Consider the following 17,165-nt stretch of genomic DNA (forward strand, 5'->3'; position numbering starts at 1 on the left):
GTAGCCAGCTCCTCGTGTGGAACCAGCAAGAAGGAACTTACGGGGAATCTGGAAACCTTTGGGGGTTATAACGCTCCCTCCCCCTTTTCTTTCATCTCATATAAATTTAAAATCTGTGGCCTGCATAAATTGTACACATTTGCACCCTCTGCTGTGCATAGGTCTATTATTTTTACACAATTCATTCCTGCAGGGATGTGGGTGTGGGTGTGGGTCTGTGTGTTGCAGGGCAGGGCAGGGAGAGAATGGACACAATTTTCTATTGGAGAGGCGGCTCAGGACTTTCTGGGTTTCCCACAAGATTCTGGCCAGGCCCCAAGAGGCAATCCTCAAGGTACCAGATCCTGCCCACTTGCCCTGGGACCTGCTGGATCTCCAGCCACCATCAGAGCAGCATTTTGGGAAATGTACTCTTCTCCTCTGCAACTAAGAAGCAGCAGCTATTAAACGAAAGGATGCAAAATGAAGGAGAAAATGAATATGCCTGAAATGGTTACATTTAAGATTGGGGGATGGCACTGAGGTTACAGAAGAAAGGCCTGCTCAGCTCATGGCTCATGTTTTCTTCCTGAGCCCTGAAGCCCAATTTGAGGATTATAGTGCCAAAGAGGCATGTACAACATTTTCACATTCTATACTGAGAGCAGATTCACACATTCATTTATTTCATGAAATTCATACACTGCTTGATGGGGGACGGGAACATTCACAGCAGTTTGGAAAAAAAGATAAAACAATAAAATTATCAGTAAGAAAAGCTAACAATATAATTTATGGCTTTCAGAAAGTTAAAACAGTAGGCTAAAAACAAACTGGAACGCCCATCAACTTTCTAAACATCTGGATGGGCTTGTCGAAAAAAAGTTTTTTTAGCTGGTGCGGAAAAGACTCCAGTGAAGGCACCTGCCCAATGCCAAAGGCAGGGAGTTCCAAAGTGTAGGTGCTGCAAAAATATGGAGTTCTTACAAACAAGTATTAAATTGTGCTTGGAACAAGGCCAGTTCTGCCAGTCAAAGCGGTTGGAAGGGTGCGGGGGGGGGGGATAAGGTGATCTTCTTGCAGGCAAACTGGTCCCAAGGTGTTAAGGGCTTTATATACAGATGGTAAGTAACACCTTGAATTTGGCCTGATCTGGCAGCAGCAACTGGTGCCCTGCATGTGTGTATGGGCTGTCAAACAGGTCAAGTGCTGCAGGCACAACTTCCAAATGCACTGCTTTTAATGTACACATTAAAAGATGTGTGGGAATGTTCAGGGAGGCAGGAGAGGAAATATTGTTTATTAATATCCTTCCTAACTTTGTGCTAGCAAGTTCCTTTACTTAGCAGAGTTTACATTCCTCTTTTACATACACAGCAGATAGCTGGTTGCAGGCTCGTGTGAGCCTCTCACTATTTTATACAATTCAGTATTGAACTGTATATTCCTGGTAAGTTCCCTTTTACCCCTCTTAAAAGAATAAAGACACGACAATATTATTTAAAGTCAATAAAAGTTGTTTACTCACATCAGTTCACGGTTGAATTCCTGAAGGCAGGCTTGGTTACAAATATATACATGTGCATATACCCCATATGGGAGATTTGATCCCAATGCTTCTGCTAGCTGAGAAGCTAGCAGAGCATTTCTAGCTGAGAAGCTGGTCCAGCGACAGAGGAAGTGAAAAAAGAGAGAGTGGCAGCATGCCTTGTCGTTCTGTTACCTGGACAGGTAAGGTCACACCCACCTCTAGCGACATGCAAAGGAAGGATGCTCCAGCCAGGAGGAAACAGGAAGTTTTCGACTGGCTGGACCAAACATTCCCCTGCATGTCTTCTCTAGGAAAACAAGGAATGTTGTGTTTGACTGCTCTCGGTGGATTACTTCCCACAAGATGTGCATGTGTGGACAAGGCCCTGCAGGACCAGAGCAGAGGCTCATCTCACCCAGAGAGAGGGATAAAGTTTTCCTCCTTCCCGCCCAACACTAGAACTTGCAGACACCCAGTGAAGCTGAATATTGGATGGATAAAAGACAGTCCTTCAAGCAGCGCTGGAACTGGCTCCCGCGAGAGGCAGGCATGGCCTGATCTCCCCGCACAGGAGGAGCTTGTGTGCAGATTCTGGATGACACTGCACATAAACTCTTACTGTTTGGGGAATGCCAGGGGCTTCTGGGTGGCTGCTCCCGCCGGTGCCAGGCAGAAATCCACAAGAGGCAAGGAAGGTCCCCCTGTGCTCCCTGGTAGGGCAGGACGGATCCAGTGCATCCTAGAATCTGCAGGCTGCTGCAGGAGGGAGGCAACGCCCCTCAACCCACGAACAGCAAATCCATTTTTTTAAAAAATTATTTTTATTGAGTTTTCCATATTTAATTACATCTCATTACACAAATCAATAACATAAAACATTGCTCAGACAGAGCATCGACTTCCTTCCCTCCCTCTTTCTGACTTCCAAACATCTTTTAATAAATTTTCGCATTTCTATAATCACTTTTCTACCTTAAATCTTCTTTTTTATAAAAATTGCCACCTTATATGTAAATAGGTTCCTTATTTTCACATTACAAAGCATTTCAATTCAAACCTACAAACGTTTTCAAATGTTTAGTTTTCTTTCCTATAGAATATAAATTTGCTCCAGTCCTTCTGAAACAGTTCGTCTCACCGATTCCGGATCTTCCCCGTCAGCTTTGCCATCTCCACATATTCTCCCGTCTTTATCTGCCAGTCTTCCAGTGTAGGAAGTTCCTGCTGCTTCCATTTCATCCCTCCATCAGTTGGTACTCTTGACCCTCAGGCCCCAGGGAAGGTTGCAACAACTAAAACACAACAGTTTCAAACAACCTACATTCACAGGAAGAAGGCGGATCAATAATAAGGATTCGGGGCAGATAAAAGAAAGGACTTCTTCACAGAAGGCTTAGTTAAACTGTGGAACTCTCTTGTGCAGGAAGCAGTGATGCCCACCAACCTAGATGGCTTGAGCAGAGAATTAGACAAAGTTTACTAGCCACAATGGCTCAGCTTTGCCTCCACAGTCAGAGGCAGCGATGTTTCTGAATGCCAGTTGCTGGAAATCGCAGGATGGGAAAGGGCTCTTGTGTTCAAATCCTGCTTGCTGGTTTCCCATTGGGGCACCTGGTTGGCCACTGTGAGAAGAGGCAACTGGACTGAATGGGCCACTGGCCTGACCCAGCAAGCTCTCATTATGTTCTGATGGTACCAATGTGCAAGATGGGTGGCCCTCTGTCACGGATGCTTTAGCTGAGATTCCGACATTGCAGGGGGCTGGACCCCCTTGGGGTCCCTTCCAACTTTACAATTCCAAGATTCTAAGTTGCTCTTCTAATAGCTCACTGAGGGGGAGCCCCGTGGAGGACCTTAAGGTCTACAAATGACAACATTTTGGAGGTCCCAAGGTGGTTAGATTGGTCGCAACTAGGGCCAGGGCCTTTTCAGTACTGGCCCTGACTTGGTGGAATGCTCTGTCACAAGAGACTAGGGCCCTGTGCATGGCTGCCAATGTTTCCCTTTTTTAAAGGGAAATTCCATTATTCCAAATAGGATTCCTCACAAGAAAAGGGAAAAGTTGACAGCTATGGGCCCTGAGGGACTTGATGTCTTTCTGCAGGGCCTGCAAGACAGAGCTGTTCCACCTGGCCTTTGGTTTGGACTCAGGCTGACCCTTATGTTTCCATCCCCTTACGGTTTTGATGAGGCTGCATTTTAAATTGCATTTTAACCTGTATTTTAAATTGGGTTTCCCACCCACCCCTATTATGTTTCTACTGTAATTTTACTGTTGTTAGCCTCCCTGAGCCCGGATCTGGCTGGGGAGGGCAGGGTATAAATTATTATTATTATTATTATTATTATTATTATTATTATTATTACCCAGGAGCCAGAATCGGCCCTCCATTCCACTCCACCTGGCCCTCAGGCAGAATAGCACTCTACCCATCTGAGATTCAAAGCAGCTGGTATTCAGAAGCATTGCTGCCCCCCAGCCACGCCCCCTCCCTCCAGGACACGCCCCTTGCTGGCCTCACTCTGCCCCTTCCTGGCTAGAAGCCTTTCCTTGAACTCTGACCCTGCCTCTTTTCATGCCTGGAAGGAGGATGGAAAGAGGAAGGGGTGAGTATAATTGCTCCAGCTCCTTTTGCCTCTGGCATGCGGCCCCAGAAGGGAATGCTGCCCTCCATTCAGGGCCTTTAAGAGATCAAGGAAGTGTCGGAGGCAAAGGGCTAGCCAGCAATTTGGTCCTGGGAAGCGGAGAGCCCTGGCACAGCTGGACACCTCTTTGGACAGGGCAGGCAGCCATTCAACAGGTAGGCTTCCTCTTCGCCGGGCTGCTTCCATCCTGAGAACTCTGTTTAGTTTAAGGAGGGCAAATCTTTCTTTCCGTTTAATCCAGCCCAGCATTCTGCCTCCGACAGGGGACAGCTGATGAGGACATGAAAGGGACATGTCTCAAAGTCATCGGGCCCTAAATTTATGGTTCCATTGACTTATCATGAGCCTGGAGAAGAGGAGACTGCAGGTGACCTGAGAGCCACCTGAAGGGAGAAGGGAGCGAGCTTGTATTCTGTTGCTCCAGAGGGCAGGACCCCAAACCAAGGGATTCAAGTGGCAAGAAAAGAGATTCCGACTAAACATTAGGAAGAACTGTCTAAGAGCTGTTTTGGCAGTGGAACGGTCTACCTGGAGAGAGAGTCTGGAAGGCCACCTGCAATGGATACTTTAGCTGTGATTCCTGCATTGCAGGGCGGTTGGACAGATCTGATCTATGATCACATTGGCAGGTGCAAACACACATGCCTGACTTTCCCTGGCTTTGGAGGGAAGGGGTGCCCGAGGGGAGCCCCCTAGCCTGAGAATCCCAAATCCCTGGGTCTGAGGAACTCACCCCTGGCCTCATGTTCCTGCAGAAGGCCCCTTGGCCCGTAGGGTTGACACACACAAATCCCACTGGCTTGTCTTCTTCTGGGGTTTCAGAAAGAATCCAGCAAAACAACAACACTGGAAGTGTGTCAGTGCACATGTGCTGAACTCAACCCCAACTCGCCCCCACTGAACTAAGCTTTCCTTCTATCCGTGATGGAGGAATTATCCTGCATGGTGGTTTAAACTGGGACAAGTGTCAAGTCTCGCCAATGAGTGGGTCGGCCGAGGAAGACGCTTGTCAAGTTGTGAGTTGTCCTGTTCTCTGGGGCAGACGGTGATGGGGTGAGTGATGGGGGGTGGGGAGTGAGAAGGGAGTCAAAACGCTCCCCGCCTCTTCCCTTCTCTTCTTCCCTCTCTCTCTGTGTTTGAGTGACACATCCAGCCTCAGCATCTGGAAGCGATTTCTCCATCCTGCGGATGGTGCCAGCTCTGGGCTGCACAAGAGGGTCTGGCCTGGCCCTGGGAACACGCTGTTCTCGGCGCAGGAAGTGCCTTTGACTCTCAGTCATTGAACTGAGCCGCCGCCAGGAAGCTGAGGGGGCTGCTGCTGCTGCGGCAGCGTTGCACAGTCTGAGTCAGGGCAGATCCTCTCTTCAAGCGGCGGCAAGACTGCTACCAAGGCACGTTTCCTGGGGCCGCCCCCTGGCCGCTGTTCCAGCCACCCCAGGAAGGGCTGGGGCAACCTGCCTCGCCCTTTCCCCACTGAGCCAGGCCCAAGGGGAGCTATCCCCATCAAATCAGAGACTTGTAGTGTTGGAAGGGACCCCCAAGGATCATCTATTCCAACCCCTTGCAATGCAGGAATCACAGCTAAGACCCCCCCCGGACATCATTCCATGCAGAATAATGGGGGGGCTTCCCTCGTCTCCCACAGGGAAGGGGATGCAAGATAGACACAGTTTGCTCTCAATTCATGCTCTGTGGGACTTTGACAGGGCGAAATCACAACGGGGCAACGGGGGCATTGGAAGAGCAGATGACTGCAGCTGGATTGGGGGGGCACCTAGTCCAGCATCCTGTTCTCCTAGGACTAACCAGATGCCCCCCAAAATAAGCTCATATGCCAACCCACCCCCTGCCACTAATCTTCAACTCCCCCGCCAAAACTTATGCCACCTGTCAGTCACTTTATTTCATTTATTGTTGACTTTAAGACATTCCCAGTTTCTGACTAAGCTTCTTCCAACCAAAACAAAGTCCAGTCATCAGCCTGTGCTGCCCCCCCCCCGGCTGCCCCCCCCCCCCGTCCCTGTGGAGAATCAGTGCTGAATCAGCCTCTGAATCTGAAATCCTCAGTTCAGCTCAGGCTCCTTGGTTCTTGAAAGGCACTCTGCACATGCCTCAAAACCATTCAGAGCAGCCCAAAGGGAGAGAGCTTCTGTGTTTTAACCAGGACAGGGGAGATCTGGGTTCGAATCTCCATTCTTGTCACAAAGCTTCCTGCGTAAGATGATGCTCCCCGCCCCCAGCCTAGCCTACTTTGCATGGGTGTTGTTTTTTTTTGGGGGGGGGGGGTAAATAGCTTGGGAGAGAATAATGCAAACTGCCTTGAGATGCTTGAGAGAAAAGGCAGGATATTAAGGCAGTAGGATTAAAGAACCCAGAAAGTTACAAGAGGATTAAAACTGGGTCCCACCGTCCGTTGAAATTAAGGCCCAATGAGGATGGGGGCTCCTGCCCTCTCCCCAACGGCAGCCTCAGGAGGACCCTCCCCGCTGGATTATTCACCCCCTCCCATGTCTCACGGACACCACACCTCCTTTTTCTGCTACTCACGCAAGGGATTTTTTTTTTTTTGCGGGGATTGAGAAAGAGGGACCCACATATTTGTGGGGAGCGACGCGCCCTCTCCTCTCCTTTCCCGTACTGGCTGAGTCTTCTGCCAGAGGAGACAGCTTGGGAGGGCGGCGGGTCGTGAGGGACGGGGGGTGTTCGGAGTGAACCCCATAACTTATTTCGGAAGTAGAAGGACCCCGTCCAGGCTGCGCCTCTGGGCATGTGCAGAGGGGCCTCCCACGGGGAGCCCAGCCCACCCCGCAAAGTGGAATGTGGGGGGGGTCCTCCAAGAGAGCTGCACCCCGTTTTTTACCTGGCGCGGCGAGCTCCTCTCTTCTTCGACGGCTCCCGGGAGGACTGCGCGCCCGACGGCACCGCCAGCTCGGGCTGTTGGGGCCTCTCGCGGGGCGGGCGGAGGCGTCAGCCACTTGCGCAAGCCGGACTTGGCTTGGCCGGGACGACCCGGGGCTGATCCTGACGCCGAGCAGCGGCGCCAGCCAAGCCTCAGAGCCGCCCGCCCCGTCGGTGGCCGCTCACCGCGCCAGTAGGGGGCGCCCTTGGCACGGCCGCCGCCGCTCCACCCACATCCCTTCACAGACGCGGGTGGGAGGTTGCCTGCATGGGCTGCCCAAGAAGGAGGCGCTCTGCACATGCCCAGGGGGCGCGGGAACATCGGCCCAGAATTCCTAACCGGGAGGGTTGGGCAGAGCCGGGTGGTATCACCTGGGGCCTTTTCTGCGCTCAACACGTGTCGTGATGGTGGCGTGCAGACGACGCTCTCCGCGTGCGCGGCGAAACCCGAGAGGCCAGATCCTTCGTGTCCCCCTTCCTAGCCAGTCCTGCCTCAATGTGAACTAGACTAAACCCGCCCCCGCCCCGCCAACATAAGGGGGATAGGAAAACGGCGCCCCGCTCCGCTCCGTCTGGAGATGATATGGCGCATGGAATCTGGGAGCTAACCCTGCCCCTAAAAAGAAATATTTTTATGGTGAAAGGGACTGGTTTTAAATAGAAAGGTCGGAAGCAGCCTTAAAATCAGGCCGTTGATCCAGCGGGTTTGTATTGCCTGCACTGACCGGCAGCAACTCTCCAGGGGGTTCTGAAGAGCTCCTTAGCTTACTCCAAGAGTAGGATATGAATGCAGTAAAGAAAATAAAAAATGGGAATCAAATACAGGGGTCAGCAAACTTTTTCGGCAGGGGGCCAGTCCACTGTCCCTCAGACCATGTGGGGGGCCGGACTATATTTTTTTTGGGGGGGAATGAATTCCTATGCCCCACAAATAACCCAGAGATGCATGTTAAATAAAAGAACACATTCTACTCATGTAAAAACACGCTGATTCCAGAACCGTCCGCCGGCCGGATTTAGAAGGCGATTGGGCCGGATCCAGCCCCGGGCCTTAGTTTGCCTACCCATAGACACTGCAAACTCCTTGGTCGATGGGAGAGGTGGGTGCAAAGTTAAATGCACGGAGGAAGACACACCCCCCCCATATACCTCATTGTCACCCCCTGTCCTCTGGATTTGCAACCTGATTTTTATTTGTTTCCCAGACAATCACAGGAGCCCAGCCAGGGAGAGGATTCCTCTGCCATGGGCAGCTGGGAGCAAGAGCTGCCTGTTTATGCCATGGATTCCACCCTGCTGGGATCCGGGGACTCAAAGGGAACACGGTCCGTTTTTTTCTTTTTGCAAGTGGCAAAAGGGCAGCCAATTTCTCTCTTTCCAGCTGCCTGGCTGCAGCGTGTGTCAGTTATGGGTTGTGGTGGGGGGTTACACAGCCCTGTAGCCCCACACTGCTTATGGGACATCTGGTCGGCCACTGCAAGAACAGGATGCTAGACTGGATGGGCCCCCTTTTGGCCTGATCCAGCAGCCAGGCTCTTCCTATGCTCTCATGGAGCCTCCGGGTCCAGAGGCAGTCTATCTGGACCCCCAGGTTCTGTGGGGCATTTGGCTGCTGTGGGAGCAGGAGGCTGGGCTAAGTGTGTTCCCTGTGACCTGCTCCGGCTGCTGGGCTTTTCTTTGGGGTGGGGAAATGGGCAAGCAAGGAAGCCCCTCAAGTCCTGGGCTACTGAAAGCCCAGCTCTGGAGCCCCAGCCCCACTTGACAGTCCCCTCCCTCTCTCCCAGGGACTGCAGCCTTTTAGGAACCAGATCGTGGTGACTGCTCCTCTTGGTCTGGCAGGGGTTTCTGTGGAAAGCCTCCCTCAAAACCAGCTGGTGTGACTCAAGAGCTCTGGGGGGTGGGGTGGGTGGGTGGCTGTCCCACCCGAGGCCGCCGGGAGCTCGGGACCACCATCGGGGCCTTGCAGAGCCCACTGCCAGCCGAGAGGCTTAAAGTTGCCAGGCAAAAGGTCCTCTTCTTCTTCGCTGTGGCCGCCCACAGATTGTGCTCATCCCAGGAGGCCTCTCTCCTGTTTACGAGGAAAAAGCCGAGGATGAGTAAGAGGAGCGAAGCACAGCGGCTGGGGAGGAGGGGAAAAGCAAGAGGCAGCTTGGCTCCAGGAGAGGAGGGCTGGGAGCCAAGGCATGCCTCACCAAGCAGGCCGCAAACTGATCGCCCACAGCCACGGAGACAGGCTGCAGGTGCCCGAGGGGAGGAGGTCGCAGCTCAACTAGGGAACTCCCTGCCACAGGAGGCAGGGGTCGGGTGGACCGCTTCATGGCGGGGGTGAAGATTATCGACAGCAACCGGCCAAGATGGCTGTGCTCTGCCTCTTGGTGGGGACAGTACTGTGCTGAACGGGCTAATGGTCCGATTAGGTATAAGGCAGCTTCCCAAGCTACTAAACCCTGCCCCTTTATTTGGAACAATGAGGACTAGAATCTTGCTTTCTTTTTAGGGAGAGGCCATAGCTCAATGGCAGAGCACCTGCTTGGCATGCAGAAGGTGCCAGGTTCAATCCCCAACAGCATGTCCAGGTAGGGCTGGGACTGGGAGACTCCCTATATGAAACCCTGGAAAGGTGCTGCCAGTCAGTGTCAACAACAGTGAGCTAGATGGCCCCATGGTCTGACTCGGTACAAAGGCAGCTTTGCTCAGGGGCAGAGCACCTGCTTGGCATGCCGAAGTTGCAAGGTTCTGTCCCTAGCGCCATCTCTAGGCAGGGCTGGGAAGTGTTCCCTTCCTGAAACCCTGGAGAGCTGCTGCCAGCCAGTGTGGAGAACAATGAGATGGCCTAAGGCAGTTTCCGCTGTTTCTAGGAAGCTGCCCAGCTGTGATTTCAGGTGGGGAAGCGGCGGCTTCCCAGCCGGCAGAGGAAGTGTTCCCAAGAGGAAGAAAGAAAGGTGCCGTACAGCAAAGTCAGGTCACTGGCCCCTCTAGCTCAGTACTGTCGACACTGACTGACAGCAGCTCCTTCAGGCAGGGAATATTTCCCCAGCCCCCCCACCTGGGGGTGCCATTGGGCCCTGGGCTTTGTTCCTTCTGCATGCAAAGCAGGAGCTCAGCTGCCCCGGAGCCTTTGCTCCTTAGAAGAAAGCAGAATTCCAGTCCTCATGAAGGAAGGGCTAATTGAAATAGGGAGCTGCCTTCCAGAGTCAGGCAGCTGGCCCATCTGGATCACACTCGTTCACACTGACCGGCAGTGGCTTTTCAGGGTCTCCTAATGGTAGCCCTTCCGGGAGACATGGGAAAGTGAACCCGGGGGCCTTCTGCATGCCAGGCAGGTGCTCTCCGGCTGGGCTACAGGCCTTCCTCATACCCTCATCCGTGCCCAAATGCTCCATGCCCACAAAAGGACTCCCTCCCCAAAAATAACACCTCACTGTCGAGTAATCTGCTCTTCCTTCTTTCCTCCCTTCTTTCTGCACTGGGGACCCCTTTCCCCCTTCTCACCCTCACTTGCCCTAGTCAAGACAGCAATTCGGTCCCAGGGCAATGGCACCCCACCCTCCTCCCACAAAGACAGGGCCCTTCCGCTGGCAACCCCCCCACAGCACCATCGCAGAAGCCCAGCGCCATCCCAGCGCCTCTCGACCAAAGCCTGTCGCCATGGAGAGGAAGAGGAGCCCCCTGCGGAGTGGCAGAGCGGGTGAGTCAGGCTCTGCAGAGCAGCAACAGCAGCCTTTTCGCAAACAGAAAAACAGCCGCCAAGCGCCTGGCAGTGAGGAGCCTGCAGCCCTCCTGTTCCTCCTGGGTCCCTCGGAGCGCCTCCCCCACCCCCACCCCAGACCCAGGCGCAGACGCGAGATGGGGGGCTCACAAGACAGAGCCCTTTCCTAGCCCTGTCCAGCTTTTCCTGCCATCTTCACTAGCCAAGTTGACTCCAGCAGGTGCTCCAAGGAAGGAGCCCTCAGCAGCTGGTTCCTTGCAGCTTGGCTGCCTTCTCATCCCTGCCTGTGGAGAGCAAGTCAGATGGAAAGAGAGAGAGATCTGTAGGGAAGCAGGCAGGGAAAGGCCTTCGCGGGGGACATGGCTGCCCTCTAGTGCCTAAGGAAAAATTACAAAATGCTTCCTGGAGCCTTGATGGTCCTTAAACGGTCAGGCCAGGGGTCTGTGCCACCCAGCATCCTGTTCTCCCATCAGCCAGCCAGTTGCGGGACTGAGTGCAAGAGCAAGTCTCCACACTTGAGGTTTGCAGGAAGTGGCTGAGAGAGGCATTTACGGCCACCAGCAGTGGAAGGGGCCATGGTGGCTAGGAACCTCCTCCATGAATTTGTCTGATCCTTTATCAGAACCGCAGAAAAAGCCCTGCTGCAGCAGGTGGACCAGGCCAAAGTAGAGCCTTCTAGTCCAGCATCTTCTTCTCACAGGGACCAAGCAGATGCCCCCATGGGAAGCAGCAAGCAGGGCTCTTTGTTGCTGTTGTTGAGTCGTTTAGTCGTGTCCGACTCTTCGTGACCCCCTGGACCAGAGCACACCAGGCACTCCTGTCTTCCACTGCCTCCCGCAGTTTGGTCAAACTCATGTTCGCAGCTTCGAGAACACTGTCCCACCATCTCGTCCTCTCTCGTCCCCTTCTCCTTTCCCAGCATCAGGGTCTTTTCCAGGGAATTTTCTCTTCTCATGAGGTCACCAAAGTATTGGAGCCTCAGCTTCAGGATCTGTCCTTCCAGTGAGCACTCAGGGCTGATTTCCTTCAGAATGGATCGGTTTGATCTTCTTGCAGTCCATGGGACTCTCAAGAGTCTCCTCCAGCACCAGAATTCAAAAGCATCCATTCTTTGGCGATCAGCCTTCTTTATGGTCCAGCTCTCACTTCCATACATCACTACTGGGAAAACCATAGCTTGAACTATACGGACCTTTGTCGGCAAGGTGATGTCTCTGCTGAGCTCTTTAATGCAGTCCAAACTGGTCGCCACAACGGCCTCTGTGTGAGTGGAAATTAATGACACACTACGGGAAGAGAGCACTGCCCAGGCTCCAACGCCTCCCTGTCCATCCTGTGGCTCAGAGGCTTCCACTGGGCAGCTTCAGGGGGACTTGGGCGCAAAGAAAAGATGACAGCTATTTAAACTCTAATCCCTGCTTCAAGGCCCAGAAAAGTAGCTCGGAGCAAAAGCCCCTGCAGTCTAAAAGATGCCAAAGGTTGAAGAAAGGAGAGGGGGACGCCAAAGGATTCAGAAAAGCTGGAAATAAAAGACCTCACTCAACTCTTCCTGTCCTGAGAGGGAAGGCTCACTTCAAGAAGGACACCAACGCAGGCCACAGCCAAGATGGTGCCACCCTCAAAAGAGGCCTCTTCCTCCCTGGAGAAAGAAAAAACGGGGACAATATCTTAAGGTAAGAATTTGCATAACAACAAGAAGCGGTAAAGGAGCACTTTCAAAACACTTTGGAAGAACTAAGGCTTCCAATGGAAACTGACAGAGCTTAACACAAGGCCTGACTCTTTAACAGAAAACACAACCACAACAAAATAACCCATGACAAAAAGATCAAAGAATTACAACAAGAAAATACAGATATACACAACAAGCTTGGAGATGCAGAAAATTAAAACAGGAGAATTTATGTTTTTGGTTTTCTGAAGAGGGAGTGGAAGAAAATGATCCTGCACCATTTATTGCCATGTGGCTTAAATCGCTGCTTCTAGAACTCACAATCGCCGATGTTTTTGAATGGCCACATTGAATGCTTTGCCCATCTCAGGAACAAGGAGGGAGTGTGGAACAAACTGAGGAACCTAATATCCATAACTTCTAACTTACAGGGGGCAGCTGCAGGTGGACCCAGGGGGATGCCCTCAGGACAGTGCTTAGTTGAAGAGGCCTCAGCAATTCTTGCCCACCCCACTGATGTCCTGCATGCTTTAACTGCCAACCTCAAGGGCAGCTGACGCTCTCCGCCATGAAAACCCCAGAGTTGTGCCTATAGGGGAAGAATAAAGGGTTATTTTAAAATAATTTTCAACACAGGGACAGACAAGATTTTCAGATCTGACAGGTCCCAGTTTACTCATCCCTCAAGGCAGTGGTTGCAAAACTAATAGGATTCTCTGGCCATCACGCTGCAGAGACCAGGCAGGCCAAGAGCTGCCCCTTAAACCTTCATCCGCCGGAAGTCCCACTCTGGCCAAGCCCCAAAGCAGCCTGGGCACTGGACCCCAATGCAGTCACTTTACAAACTGATCCAAGAATTCCAGATAGGCTTTCTTTTGTGGTGCGGAGGCCGGGACAAAGTGGCCCCCTGTGTGAATGAGGGTGACGGGCTCCACAAAGCAGGAGGCAAGCTGCCTGCTCATCTCAGCTGAGATGACCCGATCCGTCTCGCCCAGGACATGCAGGCTGGGCACCGCGATGGGTTCCTGGTAGTAGCGCTGGTGGGGGGTGGCCTGGCTCTTGAAGCCAGCCACCACGATGGCGAAGTCAAAGGGAAAGCGGGGGTCTCCGCGCTGCTTCAGGGCACAAATGATTCCCACCAACGCGGCTCCCTGGCTGAAGCCCAGGAGGCCGTCGATGGGGCCCTGCTCCGCAAAGGCCTTGGCAATGCTGTCTAGGGACTCCTCCAGCCCTTTGCAGGAAGACGCTTCTTCCAGGGCACTGAATGTCCCTTCCTGGGGGTCGGAGAACCACCAGCCCTTTGAGTCAGCTTCTAGAGCACCTGAGGCAGCTTCCCCTGCAATGGAAAGGGGTGGGGGTTAGCAAGAATGTCACGAGAGACCAGCAGCCCTGCAGATGAGGGACAACTCATCGGAACACTCTTCATTAATTCCCTCTCTTGCAGCATAACAAATCTTAACCTTAGATGTTGTGGCCATCCCATGAATCTCAAAATATTGGAAGATTCCAGACGGATAAAATTAAGGACTTTACGCAGCGCAGACTGTGGAACTCGATCACACAGGAGGCAGCGATGGCCGGCCACCGACAAAGTTGGTTTTGAAAGAGGATTAGACACATTAAAGGAGGAGAGGACTGCTGATGACTGCTAGCCACAGTGGTCTCCATAGTCAGAGGCTTCTGAATGCCAGTTTTCTGGATACAGAGGAGGGAAGAGTTCCTCTTGTGCTTAAATCCTGCTGGAGGGTTTCCCTTTGGGGCAGGAACAGCAGGCTGGGCAAGACGGGCATGGGCCTGATCCAGCAGGCCCTTCTTATGCTCCTAGAGCCTAATAAATCTGCAAGTCTTTAATCTGGCGCCCTCCAGGGGTTGTTGGACTACAAATCCCATCAGCCTCTAAACCAGCAGAGGACAGGCAAAGGCTTCCTGCAGGTGTAATTACAAGACTTGTTTTTTACTGCAACTGTCTCCATTTTTTCTCACTGGTCCCTGACCTTTCTACTAACAATCACTCATGAAGTGTCACTGCTTTCAGAGGGTGAGAAATATGTACAAATGTTCATGATCAAACCATACAGTGACTAATGTGTTTTTGTACAGGGATAGGAAACGAGGGCCCACGCCACAGACCTGCCACTCAAATACAAACCATAACTTGTTCCTCCCACCTCAGAACAGATTTTCTCTCAGTAATTCTTACAATCAGCCTGTGGGTAGACCACTAATGGTAGGGTCTCCATCCCTGCCGGGGAAACAGAAAGGACTCACTTAAGGCAACAGGGACTTTACCAACCGCAATGTATTTTACAGGCTTCACTGGGATTTTTGCCATGGGTTTGGAAACCAGGATTTTGCTGGAGCTTTTTCTTAACTGGAGAGGCCATGGATTCAACCTGGGACTTTCTTCCAGCAAAGCAGCTGATCTGCCCCTACACTCCACTTCCTTCCCCTAACAAACACACCTCATGAGCCTGCTCATTGCGGGGTCTGTGGCTGAGAACAGATGGAGAAACCGAAGAAGAGCCCTACAGCAGCTGGATTAGGCCAAAGGGGGGGGGGAGGCATCTAGTGCAGCCTCCTGTTGCCACAGTGGCCAACCAGATGCCCCCAAGGGAAGCCCACAAAGCAGCAGGACCTGGGGGGGGGGCACAGCAGCTGCTGCACACCACATGCAACATCTTCATTAAACTAGAGAAGGGTTTCCCAAACTTGGATCTCCAGCTGATTGGGGACTACAATTCCCATCATCCCTGAGCACTGGTCCCGCTAGCTAGGGGGGATGGGAGATGTAGTCCAAAAACTGCTGGAGCAAGCCTGTTTGGGAAACTCCAAGGTCTTATTCCTGGCAGGTCAGGAAGACATCCGAAGAGGCTGCAGGGTCCGGCCCAAGAGGGGCCCATCCTGCCCAGCCTCCTCTTCTCACGGAGGCCGATGCCCCCCGGAGCCAGCCTCCCCTCCTGGGGTTCCCAGTCACTGGCCTTGGGAGCCACGTTGGCCCTCGGAGCCCGTCCTCGACAGCCTCTCACCCGCCACGAACTGGCCGGGGCTGCTGGCCAGGCAGATTTCTTTTTTTAAAAAAAATATCACAAAATGGATTAACGAGATTTTCTCCTGATTAGTTGCCCCTCTGGGAGGCGGAAGAGGTTTTTTGAGGTGGGGGGAATCGCACTCTGCACATGCTCAGAGGAACACCCGACACCCAATCAGCCTGGCCAATGGCAGGGCCCTCCTGGAGTGACGTCAGGGGAGGCGGCCCGTGACGCCACAGGGAGGCCCCGCCCCCTCACCTGACGGGAGAGGCGCGTCCACCGAATGGGGCGCGTCCACGTACAGGAGCTCCGCGCGCCCGCGCAGGGCCTTGCGCAGGGACCCGGTTCGCGCGCGGAAGGTGTCCGCGCTCTGCCGGTATCCATGGAGACAGAGCAGCCGCAGCCCGCCGCCCCCGCGGGCGGACATGCCTCATCCGGGTATCTGCGCCAGGTGGGAAGTAGAACGAGGGAAGCCGGAAGCGGCGCTCCTCTTTGCAGCGTCTATGGTTAGGAGGCCGGAAACGCCCTTCTCGCACCGTAGAGCTAGCAAAGTTTAGAGTGAACTCTATTCGGGGTCTGGAGAGGTGAATTCTGGCCTCGCTCATGGAAATCTGGCTCTTGGGTCTGATTCCGCGTGGACTCATTGGCATCTCTGCGCGTAACACTTAAGATGCCTGCCAAGGCGAAACTATAGCCTGCTTCCCCCCGCGTCTGCCAGGGGAGGAAAGAGCAGGCGAGAGGAGGCTCACGACAGCCCTGCAAGGTAGGACACCAGAGGCGGGTAGAATTCCCAAGCAAAAAAACAGTGGCCTTAAATTTATCGCCTGCCCCAACCTCCTTTTTCTGTGCAAAAATAAAGAGAACAATCCTGCCATGGTCTTTTTAAATCTCACGCGGAGGACCCTTTCCCTCCACTGCCTTGCCTACAAATACTAACAGTGAATGCTTACTCACAAGTAAGCCCCACTGAGTGATACAGGACTTGCTCCCAGGTAAGTGTGCATGTTTAGGATGGCAGCCTTAAGCTACTTATTTACTTTGGGATTTCTAAGGCAGATCTCAAATTATTTAGGGGAACGGAAATTAATTTCACATTAAGGCAGCTGGGAGACCCAGTACAGATTTGGGCAACTGAACAGCCTTTTTGTGGCATTTTCAGACCCTCCCAAGTGTCCCTATTTTCCAGGGATAGCCCCGGATTTACAGAAGCCACCCTGGTTTCTGATTTGATCCCAGAGTGTCCTTCTTTTCCCTAGGATGCCCTTATCTTCATCAGAGAAAGCTTGGAGAGTATGGAGATGTGACCCTGAACCAAAGAGATGAATAACTATACAACCTTTAATGTTTAATGTTTTATTATGTTTTTATATATGTTGTAAGCTGCCCAGAGTGGCTGGAGCAACCCAGGTAGATGGGTGGGATACAAATAATAAAAAGATGGTGATGGAATGAACTCTCTCCACTGTGCAGCAGCCGCTTTTCAGTTTTGACTGCATTTTTGAGTGTATTTTGTAAAGAGGGACTCCTGTCCCAAACAGGCTGCATAGCAGAGGGGCCTGGCTCTCCTCTTACACCCACAGCCAGGCGTTTGGGGATCTTCCCCCTTCTCAAGGGTAGTGCAAACATTACAAGTGTTAACGGAGAAATCTGAGGGCTCCCTTGGACAAAAAACAAGGACACCAGCCAAGAATACCAGAGCAA

At 52.7% G+C, this 17,165-nt stretch overlaps 1 protein-coding gene and 1 long non-coding RNA gene across 2 annotated transcripts; both read right to left on the reverse strand.

Annotated features, from left to right (window-relative positions):
- Positions 1-1,475: 1,475 nt before the first annotated feature.
- LOC307204521 lies at positions 1,476-7,231 on the reverse strand. The gene is made up of 2 exons (XR_013833727.1): positions 7,017-7,231; positions 1,476-2,802 (listed from the first exon to the last, which is right to left on the reverse strand). It is a non-coding gene; the product is annotated as an uncharacterized lncRNA (long non-coding RNA).
- A 5,402-nt stretch (positions 7,232-12,633) lies between these two features.
- OVCA2 (OVCA2 serine hydrolase domain containing) lies at positions 12,634-15,984 on the reverse strand. Its single transcript, XM_079955885.1, has 2 exons — positions 15,723-15,984; positions 12,634-13,771 (listed from the first exon to the last, which is right to left on the reverse strand). The coding sequence occupies exons 1-2, from the start codon at positions 15,889-15,891 to the stop codon at positions 13,269-13,271; spliced, it is 672 nt and encodes a 223-aa protein (XP_079812011.1). The 5' UTR covers positions 15,892-15,984; the 3' UTR covers positions 12,634-13,268.
- Between the last annotated feature and the right edge of the window lie 1,181 nt (positions 15,985-17,165).

This window comes from Podarcis cretensis, assembly GCF_951804945.1.
Source record: "Podarcis cretensis genome assembly, chromosome: 15".
Lineage (NCBI taxonomy): Eukaryota > Metazoa > Chordata > Lepidosauria > Squamata > Lacertidae > Podarcis > Podarcis cretensis.

Bases quoted from the DNA above. Each gene is read 5' to 3' on its own strand.
- OVCA2 (XM_079955885.1), bottom strand. From the start codon at position 15,891: ATGTCCGCCCGCGGGGGCGGCGGGCTGCGGCTGCTCTGTCTCCATGGA. The intron at 13,772-15,722 runs GTGAGGGGGCGG...TTTCCATTGCAG, and splicing joins GGACGCGCCTCTCCCGTCAG to GGGAAGCTGCCTCAGGTGCT.